At 46.4% G+C, this 17,989-nt stretch overlaps 1 protein-coding gene across 2 annotated transcripts in view; it reads right to left on the bottom strand.

The window, feature by feature from the left end:
• Nucleotides 1–741: 741 nt before the first annotated feature.
• The window catches only part of tmem71 (transmembrane protein 71), a 76,790-nt gene continuing 59,542 nt past the window's right edge, over nt 742–17,989 (bottom strand). For both annotated transcript variants that reach the window (XM_068031538.1, XM_068031539.1), the window contains 5 exons: nt 14,962–15,037; nt 14,802–14,866; nt 14,642–14,709; nt 7,406–7,430; nt 742–6,976 (listed from right to left, as the gene is read on the bottom strand). In XM_068031538.1, coding sequence (XP_067887639.1) covers nt 7,407–7,430; nt 14,642–14,709; nt 14,802–14,866; nt 14,962–15,037 — 233 coding nt within the window. In that variant the 3' untranslated portion in view covers nt 742–6,976; nt 7,406. The remainder of the gene's footprint in view (nt 6,977–7,405; nt 7,431–14,641; nt 14,710–14,801; nt 14,867–14,961; nt 15,038–17,989) is intronic.

The following is a 17,989-nucleotide window of genomic DNA, read 5'->3' on the forward strand; positions in this document are numbered from 1 at the left end:
CCAACTCCATCCCTGCCTCAGCTCATCTGTTGCAGAAACACACATCCATACCTTTGTTATCTTTAAATTTGACTACTCCAGTGCAGCCCTGGCTGGCCTCCCACAGTCCATCCCCAATCAACTTGAGATTACCCAAAACTTTGCTGCCGATGTCCTAACTCGCACCAAGTTCTGCTCACCTTTCATCCCTGTGTTCAGTAACTCCTGGTTAAGCAACGCCTCCCTCCATGGCCTCACCCCTCCCTATCTCTCTCTCATTTCAGCCAGACCCACAAACCTCAGGGATATCTGTGCTCCTCTAATTCTGGCCTCATAAGCATCCCCAATTTTAATCGCTCCACCATTGGTGGCCACAGCTTTAGCAGCCAAGGTCCTAAGCTTTGAAATTCCCTCCTTAAACCTCTCTGACTGTGTATCTCTTTTCTCCTTTGAGATGCTATGAGCTATAACTTTGATCAAGCTTGAGCTCCTCATGTGGCTCGGTGTCAAATTTTGCTTTATAATGCTCCTGTGAAGTGCCTTGGAACTTCTATTATGTTAACGGTGCTATATAAATATAGGTTTCTGTTGTTGTTGAAGGAACATAGGAACAGGAGTAGGCCATTCAGCTCCTCAAGTCTGTTCCACCATTCAGTTAGATCATGGCTGTTCTGTATCTTAACTGCATCTACCCGCCTTGATTCCTTTATTTGTTACGTTATTACAGAAAATTACAACATTTTGCTTTGTACAGATAGGATTAACAGGCAACATTAAAGTTCATTGCATTATTCAGTCAGTTCAACATTCTTTATTTACACTGCAAATACATTCAATACTTCAAGAGTCTGTTGATTTATACATTTGTACATAAATTCTTAAAATTCTTTATTGTAAGAGCATTCTGAAATGAAAGCACCAGACAAATAATTTGCTTGAATGTTCGGTACATTGCAGAACTTGATTAAACCCGATTCCTGATCTCTCAAAGTCGGTGTTTGTCCATTTGAAGGTTAGGAGAGTCGGTACAAACCAGATGGGGAGGAAAAATAAAATTCTAGTGCAGTACAGTAAGTAAATTAATTTTAAATAAAGCTTTGAAAAATTGAACCTGCATTACAGTATGGGTAAATCCATTCTCTTTTAATCTATAATTCTGCTTTTAATCTAAGGACAAAGGAATCAATGATAGATTTTAAGTAGCTGATTATAGATTTAAATAAAGGGAAAAGAGAAACAAGTGCAAATAACTGTCAAGACAAAGACTGATGTGCTGATCAGTATCGCTGTAGCATTCTGAATTTTCATATTCTTGAACTAAACCTTACAATGGTTAAACAAACTCCGTTGTTAGCATTCAGTCGGTTCAAATGATTGATTAATTAGCAGGGCTATGATTGTTTAGTCATTATGGTACTGGAGAAGTAACCCAAAAGTTGTGAATTTAGAAACTCACCATGTTAAGTTGCAAAATTAAACTCAATAAAGACTATTAAAAAAAAGTTGCCCACAGGACCTCATGGATGTCCACATTGGAGCTGCTGGATCTGTTCTTTTTCTGCCCTACTTAGCACGGTGTTAGTGCCACACATCATGATGGTGTCCTCAGTGTGAAAACTGCACTCGGTCTCCACAAGGATTGTGTGTAGTTACCAATGCTGTATAGACAGCATCTGTGACAAGGAGATTGGTGAAGATAAATCATGTAGGTTATTTCCATATGTTTGTTCTCTTTACATCTACTGTAAGCCCAGTCTGACAGCCCTGTCCTTCAGAATTCGGCCAATGGTGGTACTATTGATCCACTCTTGCCGATGGACCCTGAATTTCCCACCCACCACACATTCAATGCCCTTGCTACGCTCAATGCTTCCTTCAAGCTACATTCAACATGGCAGAGATAGGTGATAATCAGTAGTTTTCCCTGCCCATGATTGACCTGAAGCCAATAGACTTCATGGGGTCTGTTTTCAATGTTGGAGGACTCCCAGGGTCACTTACTCCCAACTGTGCTCCCACCTCTGATGGGTCTGTCCTGCAAGTGCACTGATGAAGGATGTTGCCTGATGGGTCTGAGGAGTCTCAGCAGCACCGTTCGCTGTCCTTGAGGTGGCTGCGGTGGGGAAGAGGCCATCATTCACCTCCATCTGGAGTGAGCCTTTGCAAAGAAAGTCTGGAAAGAGATGCAGTGGTTTTTGCCAAGGTTCATCCTGAGCAGCTCTGTAACACAGGAGTCTGTGCTCTACGGGCTGTTCCCAGGGACGCACACTGAGATAAACATCAAATGCTGCTGGAGAACCATCAGCTCCGTGAAAGATGTACTTTGGTCTTCCTGAAACTTGTTGGTCTTCCAATACAAAGAGCTGTCCATGACTGAGTGCTGCAGTCTGGTACATTCCAAGTCCAGGACTACATGTTGAGGTTTGAAATTAAGCTTGGGGCTCTAGCTTGAAAGGCACAATGGGGAAAGGCCACAATCTGAGGCCCTCCAGCCACAGTCCACTGAGAAGCTGGAAACCTGTAAAACCCCTCAGGCTGAATGTTTGACATGAAATGTATATTGTAAATATAACCTGTCATTTTGAGTTTAGTGAGGCACCTCCGAGTGCCACATAGCTGGAATGGGCGGGTTGTCTTATGAAGAAAGGTTGGACAGGCTAGGCTTGTATCCACTGGAGTTTAGAAGAGTAACGTGACTTGATTGAAACATGTAAGATCCTGTGGGGTCTTGACAGGGTGGATGTGGAAAGGATGCTTTCTCTTGTGGCTGAATCTAGAACTCGGGGTCAATATTTAAAAAGGTGTCGTCCAGTTAAGACAGAGATGAGATTTTTTTTCTCTCAGAGGGTCATTGTGGAAGCAGAGTCTTTGAATATTTTTAAGGTCGAGATAGATAGATTCTTGATAAGTAAGGGGGTGAAAGGTTATCTGGGTTAGGCAGGAATGTGGAGTTGAGGTTACAATCAGATCAGCCACGATCTTGTTAATTGGTGCAGCAGGCTCAAAGGGACGAGTGGCCTACTCCTGCTCCTAATTCATATGTTCGTATGCGTGTATGTTCGTATACTGTATTGTAAGAAACTGAACTGTATTGCACTTTATGTAATGTCAAATTTGAACTGTTATGTAATATATTTGTATAAATTTTAGGAATAAAGTATATTTTTTGAAAAAAAAAATGACAATGTCAGATTGTTTCTCAACTGGTCAGTGGGTCTCCTAATGTTGGCACCAGTCTCCAAATGTTAGTGAGGAGGACATTGTATGCTGCCTAGGCTGGGTGTGCCTTTATCATGTCCTGATTCAATGCAGCAAAGTGATCATCCACTATTATCCTTGTTATTTTTTTGTATCTATTTTTTCCAAAAATATAATTTATTCATAAAATTGGTAAAAAAAAAGAACATTTCAAATTGGGCATTTCATCAAGTGCAATAAAGATCAGTTTCTTTCAATACAGTACATGAGGTGCCTCACTATCTTTGCCATTTCAGGTCATATTTACAATGCATTACATACCAAAAACATTCTCTGGTGCTACAGCCCGAGGGGTTTTACACAGGTTCCAGCCTCTCGGTAAACTATGGCAGGAGGACCTGACACAGTGGCCTTTCCCCATTGAGCCTTTGCGGCGGCTGTCCTTCAGCACATGGTCCTGGATCTTGGAATGTGCCAGTCTGCAACACTCGGGCGTCAACAGTGCTTTGCACTGGAAGACCAGCAAGTTTTGGGCAGACCAAAGAGTGTCTTCCACCGAGTTGATGGTCCGCCAGCAGCAGTTGATGTTTATCTCGGTGTGCGTCCTTGGGAACAACCCGTAGAGCACAGACTCCTGTGTTACGGAGCCGCTTGGGATGAACCTCAACAAAAACCACTGCAGTTCTTTCCACATTGGCTTTGCAAAGGCACATTCCAGAAGGAAGTGGGCAACAGTCTCTTCCCCACCACAGCCACCTCGAGGGCAGCGTGCAACGGTGGTGAGATGCCAGGTGTGCAGGAAGGATCTGACGAGGAGGGCCCTTCTCACCACCAGCCAAGCTACATCTTGGTGCTTGTTTGAAAGTTCTGGAGATGAGGCATTCTGCCAAATGACTTTGGCAGTCTGTTCGGGGAACCATCTGACAGGATCCACCATCTCCTTTTCCCGCAGGGCCTCGAGAGCGTTCCATGCAGACTGATGTACTTGTGGTCAAAGGTGTTTTTCTGCACAAAATAGGTGGTACAGCACAGTCCAACTGGACGGAGCGTTCTGCGGCAATGTGGCCAGACCCATCCTTTGCAACACTGGGGACATATTGACACTTGGTGTTTGCGTACTGGGGGTCTACGCACAGCTTGATGCAGCCGCACACAAAGGTGACCATCAGGATGAGGGCGACCTTGGGTATGCTTTCCTCCCCCATCATCTAGAGGTTTGAACATCGTGTCCCTGTGGATAAAGCGGAAAGATGGCTTGGGTGACCGCCACGGCGCAGGAATGGGTTATGGGCCAGACCTGTGCCATATACAGCAACACCGAGAGTGCATCGCACCTGATGCCCAGGTTCTTACCCATAATAGAGAGGGTGCATCACTCCCACATGACTCGTTATTTTTTTCTTTATTGGTTAGATACACTTGAATGGTTTGCTAAGCCACTTCAGAAGGCAGTTAAGAGTCAACCATGTTGGCAAGGAACTGGAAACACATCAGAACCACATCAGTAATGGAATGCAAATCTCCTTCCCTAAAGTACATTGGTGAACTAGTTAGCTTTTTACGACAATCTTCATGCTCACATTTGTACTGATATCAGCTTTTTATTGCCAGATATTTTAAAAACTGAATTCAAATTCTCAAATTGCACTGGATTGAATTTAGGGCCAAAGCGTTAAATTATGAGGACAGTTGCCATATATTTGGCTTGTATTTCTCTGAGTTTAGAAAGCTGAAAGGTGATCAAATCATGCTGTTGAAAACTGTAAAGGGATCTGGTAGGGTAGATATAGAGAAACTAATTCCTCTGGTGGAAGATTCAAGAACAAGGGGGCAGAATCTTAAAATTAGAGCTATGCCATTTAGGAGTGAAATCAGATAACATTTTTTCACACAAAGGGCAATGGTAATCAAGAACTTGTTCCCCAAAAGGCTGTGAATGCTGGGTCAATTGAGCTATTAAAGACTGAAATTGATCGATTCTTACAAAAGCAGAATACTGCAGATGCTGGAATTTGAAATAAAAACAGAAAATGCTGGAAATACTCAGCAGGTCAGACGGCATCTGTGGAAAGAGAAACAAAGTGAATGTGTTCTGACGATAGGTCATCGACCTGGAACATTCACTCTGTTTTTCTCTCTACAGATGCTGCCTGACCCGTTTATAGATGGTGTTATATAAGGGTATCAAAGGATCTGGGGCTAAGATGGATAAATGAAGTAGAGGTACAAATCAACCATGATCTAACTGAATGGTGAAATGGGCTCAAAGGGCAGAATGGCCTACTCCTGTTCCTATGTTCTCTGCATTATTATATCAATCCTCTAGATTATTGATAAGGCATGTGGATGTGTGATATCCTTGAAGCTGCCATGATTCTTCTATTTGAAATAAAGTGTCCGGATGGTTGTCACAGTTCCAGGTACCCTCATGTGTTAATAGATGACAACCCTGGTTTGGTTCCCTGGCACTCCTGGTGAATGTCAATATGCTGATGGTGCCACACAAATTCTAAAAGATCTGTCATGTTTTTATTTTTATTTAGCGATACAGCACTGAAACAGGCCCTTCAGCCCACCAAGTCTGTGCTGACCAACAACCACCCATTTATACTAATCCTACATTAATCCCATATTCTCTACCACATCTCCACCATTCTCCTACCACATCCCCACCATTCTCCTACCACTTACCTACACTAGGGGCAATTTACAATGGCCAATTTACCTATCAACCTGCAAGTCTTTTGGAGATGGGAGGAAACCAGAGCACCCGGCAGAAACCCACACAGACACAGGGAGAACTTGCAAACTCCACACAGGCAGTACCCAGAACTGAACCTGGGTCGCTGGAGTTGTGAGGCTGCGGTGCTAACCACTGTGCCACTGCGCCGCCCTGATGGTGTACTCTTGGTACCTAGGTAGATCTGGGGGAATTTCGTCACAGCATTGCCATACTTGGCAAAGGTGCCCTGGCTCTGGTTGCTTTTTGCCCAAAGTGCAAGTGTTTGAAGGAGCTGATGAGAGAGCATGTACATGTTACTGTCCCAATAGACAATATCATCATGGATGGGGATATGTGACTAGATTTTGGTTCTGTGCGGGCACTGATAAGAAGGAAAGCAAACTGTTGAAGCTGAATCTGCATTCCAGCCCCAATCATTTGTGGGGTAGATGGGACAACCCTCTCCAATCTGGAATCCAAGATGTCTATGGCAACAGTTGACAAAATCTTTAACTGTCCTTAGTTCTTTCTTTAAGGTGGGTGGGGCATGGTGGGTTAGTGTGGGGGTGTTGAGCCACCCAGCATCTAGAACAACCTTGGACACTAATGATGCCTCTAGTCAGCTGCTAGGAGACATCCAAGACTAGCCAGGGATAACTCTCCCTATCCACTTTCAACTGCCTTTCTCCAGTCTCTCCTCATTGGAAACACAGAAGCCTCCTCATCTAAAATGGCTCAGCATGGAAATAGAGCAGGGCCAGATCTAAAGATTATTTGAATCTAGATTTGGGCTTAGGGAAAGAGAGAATAGTGCCCTAGAGTGAAGTATCTTTGACATTTACCTTCTCCTTTAAACATACCACCATTGTTACTGAAATGATTTAGCATCTTGGTCTTTCCACAGAATTGTGAACTCAAAAACAGTTCAAAGGTTTGTGTAAGACAAAAAAAACATTGTCAGCTTGTTTTCCAATGGTTCAATATGATTTGCATCCAACTTGTCAAAATTGTCAAGGTTTTCCAACTTCTTCATTGGTCTTTCCTTCAAGCAGTTGATATAAAATGAAACTTCAAATTCTGTTTCAGGCAAACATAAAAGTTACAATTGTATTATTGACAACCTTTACAATGCTAAGGAGTTCAATAGCTGGCAGAGTGAATAACAGACAGCTGATGTTGTAACGCCTATTTTGTGTTACCACCCAAAATGCAGTTGTACCCCTATAAGTTCACCACACCAGTAAAATTCCATAGCACATGGAGTTTTGGTGCAGTTGTCTGCCATGGTACAGCAAATGCACTTTTCTGCAGACTTCCTTAGTCTTGGAATATCTCTGTACAATACTCACCATAATTGAAATAAAGTTACATCTTCATTTTATTATACACATTCACTTTGGCAATTAGATGCTGTGAAAACTGTTTTGAAACAATAATAATGTCTTTGGCTACATGTTTCCATCAGCCATTTGCCGGGAATAACATAAATTGCTATTAAATACTTACCTCAGTCTTTTTTTGAGGTGATTTCCTTTAAAAGAAATAAAACACAGATTAGTTCAATTTCAATGTCAAATTATAACTAAAACAGAACCTTACTTTACTGTCACAAGCAACATCCTACGTGACTGTGACAAGACAAACTAGCCCTCCTCATCCTTTTTGACTTGTCTGCAGCCTTTGACACAGTTGACCACACCATCCTCCTCCAAAGCCTCTCCACTGTTGTCCAGCTGGGTGGGACTGCATTTGCCTGGTTGCATTCTTATCTATCGAATCATAGCTAGAGAAATGCCATCAATGGGTTCTCTTCCCATTCCTGCACAGCTACCTCTGTTTTCCCCCAAAGGATCTATCCTTGGCCCCCTCCTGTTGCTCATCTACATGCTGCCCCATGGCAACATCATCCGAAAAAACAATATCAGTTTCTATACGTAAGCTGACAACACCCAGTTCTACCTCTCCACCACCTCTCTCGACTCCTCCACTGTTATTAAATTATCAGTTTTCTCAATGAAATTGATCCGGATGAAACTGACAAGCACAGCTGCCGATACTTTAATCTCCGATCCTGCTGTCTTCACAGTCCAGAGTGTCTGCAGCCACGGCATGCGGTAAGTCCATTGAGGTGAAGAAGGAGCTGCGGGACCCGAGAGAAGTCCTGTGAAAAGGTGCCCCGAACACCCAAAACATCCACGAACGGCCGCAACTTCAAAGCGCCCGCGGGAGATGGCTCGGAGAGCATCTGCAGCGCACTGTCGGCAATGCTGCATGCCTTTATTTAAACCACTGCAAAAAAAAAACCCTTAGCAAATGTAATCACCTCTAAGTCTGCCAAATGATGCTTCACCTCCCGAAGGACGTGGATGAGCTTTCCGGACGTCGATGGTGGGCACTGAGGGAATGGCTTATTACCTGCACCAGATTCCACCCCCCCTCCCCCCCCTTTTACCCCCCTTCCACCCCCCCCCCCCACCCCCGTCCCCTTCCCTGCTCCACCCTCTCAGCTCACCCCCTCACAACCCCGTCCCAGCCCGCCCCCCCCTCGCACCATCTTCACCCCGCACCCCCTTCCCCTGCACCCCCCCCCCACCCCCTCCCTCTACCCCTCCCCCTTGCATCCCCTCCTCCCACCGGCACCATCCTACACCTGTGTAGGGGCCCCAACAACCCCACTGCCTTGTGGGCGTCTCGGGAGAGACCAAGGCTAAGGGAGTAAACCCTAACAGAAAATCCGGAGCGGAACCCCGTAGGCGGTCATGTGTCACCTTTGGCATGTTTCCGGCAGTTCCTGCAGCCATACTGGTGCCAAACGTCGTGTCCTGCACTCCTTTGGACCCCACCAGAAAGGCCGAGAGGGGGGTTTTGACGACTGGGCAACTCTCAACCTCCATAAATTTGCCCAGGCATGCGCCATGGAGAGGTCACTCCATAGTTGCCTCACAGCGACTGAAACAACACGGAAGGCAGCAGTTACGGGTTATAAGTCCAGATAAATTGGCGTAGAAACTGGGCGCCACGGGTTGCCTTTGTCGGTGGGAGAGGTCATTGCACCTCACTGGACAGCTACCGCCCGCCTCAAACCGGGCAGCCCCCGGTCAATAAGGTTCTGTCCCGCCACAGTCTGTCTGCTTCAATGGGTGCTTGGAGCTCAGGGTCATTGCCCGAAAGGTGGACTGATACACCGCACCAAACAACATGAAAAAAGGAAAGAAGGTACCAGCCCTTCGCTTTGCAAGCTGGAACGTCAGAACTATGTGTCCTGGCCTGTCGGAAGACCTTACACAAATCAACGATTCTCGGAAGACCGCCATCATTAACAACGAGCTCAGTAGACTCAATGTGGACATTGCAGCACTTCAGGAGACTCGCCTCCCCGCGAGTGGCTCTCTAGCAGAGCAAGACTACACCTTCTTCTGGCAGGGCAGGGATCCTGAAGAACCAAGACAGCATGGAGTGGGCTTCGCCATCAGAAACTCCTTGCTCAGCATGATAGAGCCTCCCTCAAATGGCTCGGAACGCATACTGTCCATCCGACTGCTCACCACCTCTGGTCCAGTACACCTACTCAGCATCTATGCTCCAACACTCTGTTCCGCACCTGAAGCTAAAGACCAGTTCTATGAACAACTCCATAACATCATTAGCAGCATCCCCAACACCGAACACCTATTCCTGCTGGGGGACTTTAATGCCAGGGTTGGGGCCGACCATGACTCATGGCCCTCCTGCCTTGGGCGCTATGGCGTTGGAAGGATGAATGAGAACGGGCAGAGACTGCTTGAGTTGTGTACCTATCATAACCTCTGCATCACCAACTCGTTCTTTCACACTAAACCCTGTCACCAGGTTTCATGGAGGCACCCAAGATCACGTCGTTGGCACCAGCTAGACCTCATTGTCACAAGGCGAGCCGCCTTAAACAGTGTTCAAATCACACGCAGCTTCCACAGTGCGGACTGCGACACCGACCACTCCCTGGTGTGCAGCAAGGTTAGACTCAGACCAAAGAAGTTGCATCATTCCAAGCAGAAGGGCCACCCGCGCATCAACACGAGCAGAATTTCTCACTCACAGCTGTTACAAAAATTTCTAAATTCACTTGTAACAGCCCTTCAAAACACTCCCACAGGGGATGCTGAGACCAAGTGGGCCCACATCAGAGACGCCATCTATGAGTCAGCTTTGACCACCTACGGCAAAAGTGCGAAGAGAAATGCAGACTGGTTTCAATCTCATAATGAAGAGCTGGAACCTGTCATAGCCGCTAAGCGCATTGCACTTTTGAACTACAAGAAAGCCCCCAGCGATTTAACATCCGCAGCACTTAAAGCAGCCAGAAGTACTGCACAAAGAACAGCTAGGCGTTGCGCAAACGACTACTGGCAACACCTATGCAGTCATATTCAGCTGGCCTCAGACACCGGAAACATCAGAGGAATGTATGATGGCATGAAGAGAGCTCTTGGGCCAACCATCAAGAAGATCACCCCCCTCAAATCTAAATCGGGGGACATAATCACTGACCAACGCAAACAGATGGACCGCTGGGTTGAGCACTACCTAGAACTGTACTCCAGGGAGAATGCTGTCACTGAGACTGCCCTCAATGCAGCCCAGCCTCTACCAGTCATGGATGAGCTGGACATACAGCCAACCAAATCGGAACTCAGTGATGCCATTGATTCCCTAGCCAGCGGAAAAGCCCCTGGGAAGGACAGCATTACCCCTGAAATAATCAAGAGTGCCAAGCCTGCTATACTCTCAGCACTACATGAACTGCTATGCCTGTGCTGGGACGAGGGAGCAGTACCCCAGGACATGCGCGATGCCAACATCATCACCCTCTATAAAAACAAAGGTGACCGCGGTGACTGCAACAACTACCGTGGAATCTCCCTGCTCAGCATAGTGGGGAAAGTCTTTGCTCGAGTCGCTCTGAACAGGCTCCAGAAGCTGGCCGAGCGCGTCTACCCTGAGGCACAGTGTGGCTTTCGTGCAGAGAGATCGACTATTGACATGCTGTTCTCCCTTCGTCAGATACAGGAGAAATGCCGTGAACAACAGATGCCCCTCTACATTGCTTTCATTGATCTCACCAAAGCCTTTGACCTCGTCAGCAGACGTGGTCTCTTCAGACTACTAGAAAAGATCGGATGTCCACCAAAGCTACTAAGTATCATCACCTCATTCCATGACAATATGAAAGGCACAATTCAACATGGTGGCTCCTCATCAGAGCCCTTTCCTATCCTGAGTGGTGTGAAACAGGGCTGTGTTCTCGCACCCACACTTTTTGGGATTTTCTTCTCCCTGCTGCTTTCACATGCGTTCAAATCCTCTGAAGAAGGAATTTTCCTCCACACAAGATCAGGGGGCAGGTTGTTCAACCTTGCCCGTCTAAGAGCGAAGTCCAAAGTACGGAAAGTCCTCATCAGAGAACTCCTCTTTGCTGACGATGCTGCTTTAACATCTCACACTGAAGAATGCCTGCAGAGTCTCATCGACAGGTTTGCGTCTGCCTGCAATGAATTTGGCCTAACCATCAGCCTCAAGAAAACGAACATCATGGGGCAGGATGTCAGAAATGCTCCATCCATCAATATTGGCGACCACGCTCTGGAAGTGGTTCAAGAGTTCACCTACCTAGGCTCAACTATCACCAGTAACCTGTCTCTAGATGCAGAAATCAACAAGCGCATGGGTAAGGCTTCCACTGCTATGTTCAGACTGGCCAAGAGAGTGTGGGAAAATGGCGCACTGACACGGAACACAAAAGTCCGAGTGTATCAGGCCTGTGTCCTCAGTACCTTGCTCTACGGCAGCGAGGCCTGGACAACGTATGCCAGCCAAGAGCGACGTCTCAATTCATTCCATCTTCGCTGCCTTCGGAGAATACTTGGCATCAGGTGGCAGGACTATATCTCCAACACAGAAGTCCTTGAAGCGGCCAACATCCCCAGCTTATACACACTACTGAGTCAGCGGCGCTTGAGATGGCTTGGCCATGTGAGCCGCATGGAAGATGGCAGGATCCCCAAAGACACATTGTACAGCGAGCTCGCCACTGGTATCAGACCCACCGGCCGCCCATGTCTCCGTTATAAAGACGTCTGCAAACGCGACATGAAATCGTGTGACATTGATCACAAGTCGTGGGAGTCAGTTGCCAGCATTCGCCAGAGCTGGCGGGCAGCCATAAAGACAGGGCTAAATTGTGGCGAGTCGAAGAGACTTAGTAGTTGGCAGGAAAAAAGACAGAGGCGCAAGGGGAGAGCCAACTGTGCAACAGCCCCAACAAACAAATTTCTCTGCAGCACCTGTGGAAGAGCCTGTCACTCCAGAATTGGCCTTTATAGCCACTCCAGGCGCTGCTTCACAAACCACTGACCACCTCCAGGCGCGTATCCATTGTCTCTCGAGATAAGGAGGCCCAAAAGAGTCGGTTTGTCCAACATCCAGTACTGGATGAGCAAAATTTTCTCCAATTAAATATTGGAAAGACTTAAGCCACTGGCTGGAATTTTACTCCACCCCAACGAGCCGGATCGTGGTTGGGGGGGCGGGGGGGCGGCAGTGGTTGATGTAAAATGGAGCAGGAGCTTTTACGCGTGGCAAGCGGGCGTCCTGGAGCCAGGAAAAGCCACCTAAGAAAAGCAAGCAGCTTCTCAGCATCCCGGGGTCTGGGGTGTGCCCTGCACAGGGTGCCCGGTGGACGGCCTGCCCCGCTTCCCCAACCACCCCCAAGACCCGACACGCCCCCTTCCCCCTAAAGGACCACCCTTGCCTCGCCGGGGCCCAACCGATTACCCCCGGCAGGGCAACCAAAACTTACCTTATTTCCCAGCTCCCAGGTATCTTGTCTATGTATCTATGTATCTAGGTATCTATGTAGTCCCAGCAGTGGCCACCACTCCCGGTGGCATTGCTGGTACCAAGAGCTGTCGGCCCGCTGATTGGCCAGCAGCTCTATTAGGCGGGACTTCCTATCTCAAGCGGGGACCCGTAAAATACAGAACGGATCCCCAGATGAGGCGGAAGCAGGTTCGCCACTGAATTTTACGTTGGAGACCGGCTCCCGTCCGCCCACCGTAAAATCCAGCCCATTGTCCACTTTCTCGCCACCATCCCTCTCTATGCCAACTGTCTGAGGCTGAACCAGACTGTTGGCAGCAAAGTGGAGTTGACGCCACAATCAGATCAGCCATGATCTTACTGAATGGCAGAGCAAGCTTGAGGGGCCAAATAGCCTACTCCTGCTCCTATTTCTTATGTTCTTATGTTCACAACCTCAGTGTCATAGTTGACTGGGAGATGAGCCTTCAACCACATATCTCGGCCATCACCAAGACTTCTATTTCTACCTCCGTAACATTGCCCTTCTCCATCTCTGCCTCAGCACTTCTGCTGTTGAAACCCTCATTTATGCCTTCACTACCTCCAGATTCGACTATTCTAGTGCACTCCTGGCTGGCCTCCCACATTCTGCCCTTCGTAAACTTGAGATAATCTAAAACTCTGCTGTCTGTGTCCTAACTCGCACCAAATCCGTTCACCTATCACCCCTGTGTTCGATGACCTACATTAACTCCCGGTCAAGCAATGCCTCGATTTTGAAATTCTCATCCTTGTTTTCAAATCCCTCCATGGTCTCGCCCCTCCCCATCTCTACAATCTCCTCCAGACCCACAACCCTCCGAGATATCTGTGCTCCTCTAATTGTGGCCTCTTGTGCATCCCTGATTTTAATCGCTCCACCATTGGTGGCTGCACCTTCAGTTGTCTGGGCCCCAAGCTCTGGAATACCCTCCCTATACCTCTCTGCCTCACCAACTCACTTTCCTCCTGTAAGATACTCCTTAGAACCAACCTCTTTGACCAAACTTTTGGTCATCTGACCTAATATCTCCTTTTGTCGCTTGGTGCCATAATTTTTTTTAATGCTCCTCTAAAGTGCCTTGGGACATCTTAATAGGTTAAAGGCACTATATAAATACAAGTTGTTGTTGTTTTGAAATTGCCTCAATAGCTGTATGAGGGAGAGAATTCCAGATTTCTGTGACCCTTTTTGTGAAGATGTGCTTTCTGACATCACCCCTGAACAGTCTAGCTCTAATTTTAAGGTTATTCCACCTTGTTCAGGACTCACCCGCCAGAAGAAATAGTTTTTCTCAATCTATCCTGTCAACTCCTTTAATCATCTTAAACTCCTTAATTAGCTTATCCTTCAATCTTCTACAAAGCTAGTCTATTCAATCTGTCATCACAATTTAACCCTTTTAGCCTCTGTATAATTCTGGTGAATCTGCACTGCACTCCCTCCAAGGGCAATATATATTGAGGTGAGATGCCAGAACTGAACACAATACTCGAAATGGGGTCTAACCAGAGCCCTATACAGATGTCACCTAACTTCCACCCCTTTGTATTCCAATCCCCTTGAGACAAAGGCCATCATTCCATTAACCTTTTTAATTATTTTTTCCCCTGTTCACTAGCTTTTAATGATTTCTGTATGTGGACCCCTCAATCTCTGCTCATTCACAGCTCCTAGTTTCTCACCAAATGAGGAAGCTTTAACCAGCAATGATAAACAATAGGCAGATACGGAAGCTCAAACTCATAACCCATGGTTGTGATTCTAGTACTCCATTGCATGTCTTTTGCAACTGTGAACCTCTATTCTTAAGAATTAAGATGCTGACAAACCCAAAAACAAGGAATTGTAAATTGCTGTCCTACCTCAGTTTGTGTGTGATGTACGATGTTGTGGGATTTGATAAAGCAGGGATATGCAGATTTTGCTGTATCTGTAAAAAAGATTGTGGATCAGAATTCAGATTCACTAAGAGTCTGTAAAAAATGCATTATTAAGAGCAGTACTGTAAGAAATTGTACTTACGCAGCACAGCCATAAACGCCAGCATCGTAGTGAGCAATGCAGCAACCACTCCTCCAAGAAACCACCTGTTCAAGAATTAGTGTATCGCACTGAAGGTTAGCAGGTAAGCCACAACATTTGAAAATAAAGTGCTCATTTGAAGCTCTCAAAATTACCATACCTTGCAAATACAGCGACACATATAGAGAGGACCAAAATGATCAGGTGGAAAAAGAAATTCTTGACAGTCATAGAATCTGGAACAGAATCAATTAACCCCTTTTACTTAAACAGGCAGTACAGGAGGGTCCAATTTATTAAAAGAATGTTTAACCAATATAGGGCAATATGAAAAATTATGCAACATAGCAATTAATACAGCAGATCAAAACGTATTCCACAAATTGTCTAAATTTAAAGGTGGGAAGCAAGTTTGCACCTGAAATTCCACATATATTGAGTTCCTGATCTCAACTTTGTAGTCAGGCAGGAGATCGGGGTAAAAGAGGAGGCTTATAGCTAAATCATAAACATACAATGCTTTTACCATTTCTAATTTTCACAATCCCCAGCAATCTTCCTGTTATTGTTGCAATGTGACTCACACAAAATGAGGAGATTTCCAGTGTGGCCATGTGTTACAAGACCATAAGCATGTTTGTCATTTTCTTACATACAGCACTGAGGGAAGTTACCCGTCAGTGACCAGATGATATCTTTCCACCCAGGTACTTGTCAGTAGCAAATTAAAAGCAGCTGCATATACTGACACCACAAGTTCCAGCCAGAATAGAGATGGTTGGGTAATTCCCTCGTCAATCAGTCCTCGAGACTGCCTGAATTGCTGTAAGTACCTGATTTTATGCGCATAACTTTTATATGACGCAACTATCCTCCACTCACTGCATTTTGTTGGAGAAATTATTTTGTTATACTCAGGAGACTGCTTGCTGTAGTTTATGAGTAAATTAAAACCACAAGTCTCGCTGCACCTTCAACACACGGTTCATATAGTCAATGCACACTCATTTTTAAAATTGTGTTAGGGGACGGTTCAAAAAGGGCTCTCAAAGTACACGAATGAAGTGGTAGTAGGGTTGTCAACCCTCCTGAAATTAAATATTAATCTCCTGGGTACTGCTGTGACCAACCCAGAAGCAAAAAAAGTCATAGGGTCATAAAAAAAAAATTGGAACAGAGAAAAATGGTTGTTTTACTAACAGCTGAAATGCATCCAGGCAGCGTAAATTGGGTCTTATTTTGTAATTTGTTCGTGGGATGTGGGCATCGTAGGCTAGGACCTAATTGACCTTGAGAAGGTGGTGGTGAGCTGCCTTCTTGAACTGCTGCAGTCCTTGGGGTGTAGGTACACTCACAGTGCTGTGAAGGAGTGCGACAGTGAAGGAATAGTGATATAGTTACAAGTCAGGATGGTGTGTGACTTGGAGGGGAACTTGCAGGTGGCGGTGTTCCCATGTATTTGCTGCCCTTGTCCTTATAGGTAGAGGTCGCGCGTTTGGAAGGTGCTGTCGTAGGAGACTTGGTGGGTTACTGCAGTACATCTTGTAGATGGTATACACTGCTGCCACTGTACGTCGGTGATAAAGGGAGTGAATGTTGAAGGTGGTGGATGGGGTGTCAAATAAGTGGGCTGCTTTGTCCTGGATGGTGTCGAGCTTCTTGAGTGTTGTTGGAGCTGCATCCAGGCAAGTGGAGAGTATTACATCACATTCCTGAATCGTGCCTTGTCGATGGTGGACAGGCACTGGAGAGTCAGGAGGTGAGTTATTCACCTCAAGATTCCTAGCCTCTGACCTGCTCTTGTAGCCATGGTATTTATAGGGCTACTCCAGTCAGTTTCTGGTCAATGGTAACCCTCAGGATTTTGATTGCGGGGGATTCAGCGATGGTAATGCCACTGAACGTCAAGGGGAGATGGTTAGATCCACTCTTTTTGACATGGTCATTGCCTGGGACTTGTGTGGCGCGAATGTTACTTGTCACTTATCAGCTCAAGCCTGGATACTGTTCAGGTCTTGCTGCATATGGACAAGGGATGGTTCTGTATCTGAGGAGTCGCGAATGGTGCTGAGCATTGTGCAGTCATCAGCAAACTTCCTCACTTCTGACCTTATGATGGAGGGAAGGTCAATGATGAAGCAGCTGAAGATAGTTGGGCCTAGAACACTACCCTGAGGAACTCCTGCAGAGATGTCCTAGGACTGAGGTGACTGACCTCTCACAACCATCTTCCTTTGTACTAGGTATGAATCCAACCAGCAGAAAGTTTTCCCCCTGATTTCCATTGACTCCAGTTTTGCTAGGGCTCCTTGATGCCATACTCGGTCAAATGCTGCCTTGATGTCAAGGGCAGTCACTCTCACCTCACCTCTTGAGTTCAGCTGTTTTGTCCATGTTTGAACCAAGGCTGTAATGAGGTCAGGAGCTGAGTTGCCCTGGCGGAACCCAAACTGAGCGACCGTGAACAGGTTTTTGCTGAGCAAGTGCCGCTTTATAGCACTATCGACGACACCTTCCATCACTTTGCTGATGACAGGGAGTGGACTGATAGGGTGGTAATTGGCTGGGTTGGATTTGTCCTGCTTTTTGTGCACAGGACATACTTGGGTAATTTTCCACATTGCCGGGTAAATGCCAGTGTTGTAGCTATACTGGAACAGCTTTGCTAGGGGCACGGCTAGTTTTGGAGCACAAGTATTCAGTACTATTGCCGGAATGTAGTCAGGGCCCATAGCCTCTGCAGTATCCAGTGCCTTCAGCTGTTTCCTGATATCACGAACAGTGAATCGGATTGGCTGAAGACTGGCATCAGTGATGCTGGGGACCTCAGGAGGAGGCAGAGCTAGATCATCCACTTGGCACTTCTGGCTGAAGATGGAGGCAAATGCTTCAGCCTTGTCTTTTGCACTGATTTGCTGGGCTCCCCCATCATTGAAGATGGGGATATTTGTGGAGCCTCCTGTTCCTGTCAGTTGTTTAATTGTCCACCACCATTCACGACTGGATGTGGCAGGACTGCAGAGCTTAGATCTGATCCGTATGTTGCTTCTGCTTTTTGGCATGCAAGTAGTCCTGTGTTGTAGCTTCACCAGGCTGACACCTCATTTTGAGGTTTGCCTTGTGCTGCTCCTGGCATGTCCTCCTGCACTTTTCATTGAACCAGGGTTGGTCCCGCAGCTTGATGGTAA

Source organism: Heterodontus francisci, chromosome 5 (assembly GCF_036365525.1).
Source record: "Heterodontus francisci isolate sHetFra1 chromosome 5, sHetFra1.hap1, whole genome shotgun sequence".
NCBI lineage: Eukaryota > Metazoa > Chordata > Chondrichthyes > Heterodontiformes > Heterodontidae > Heterodontus > Heterodontus francisci.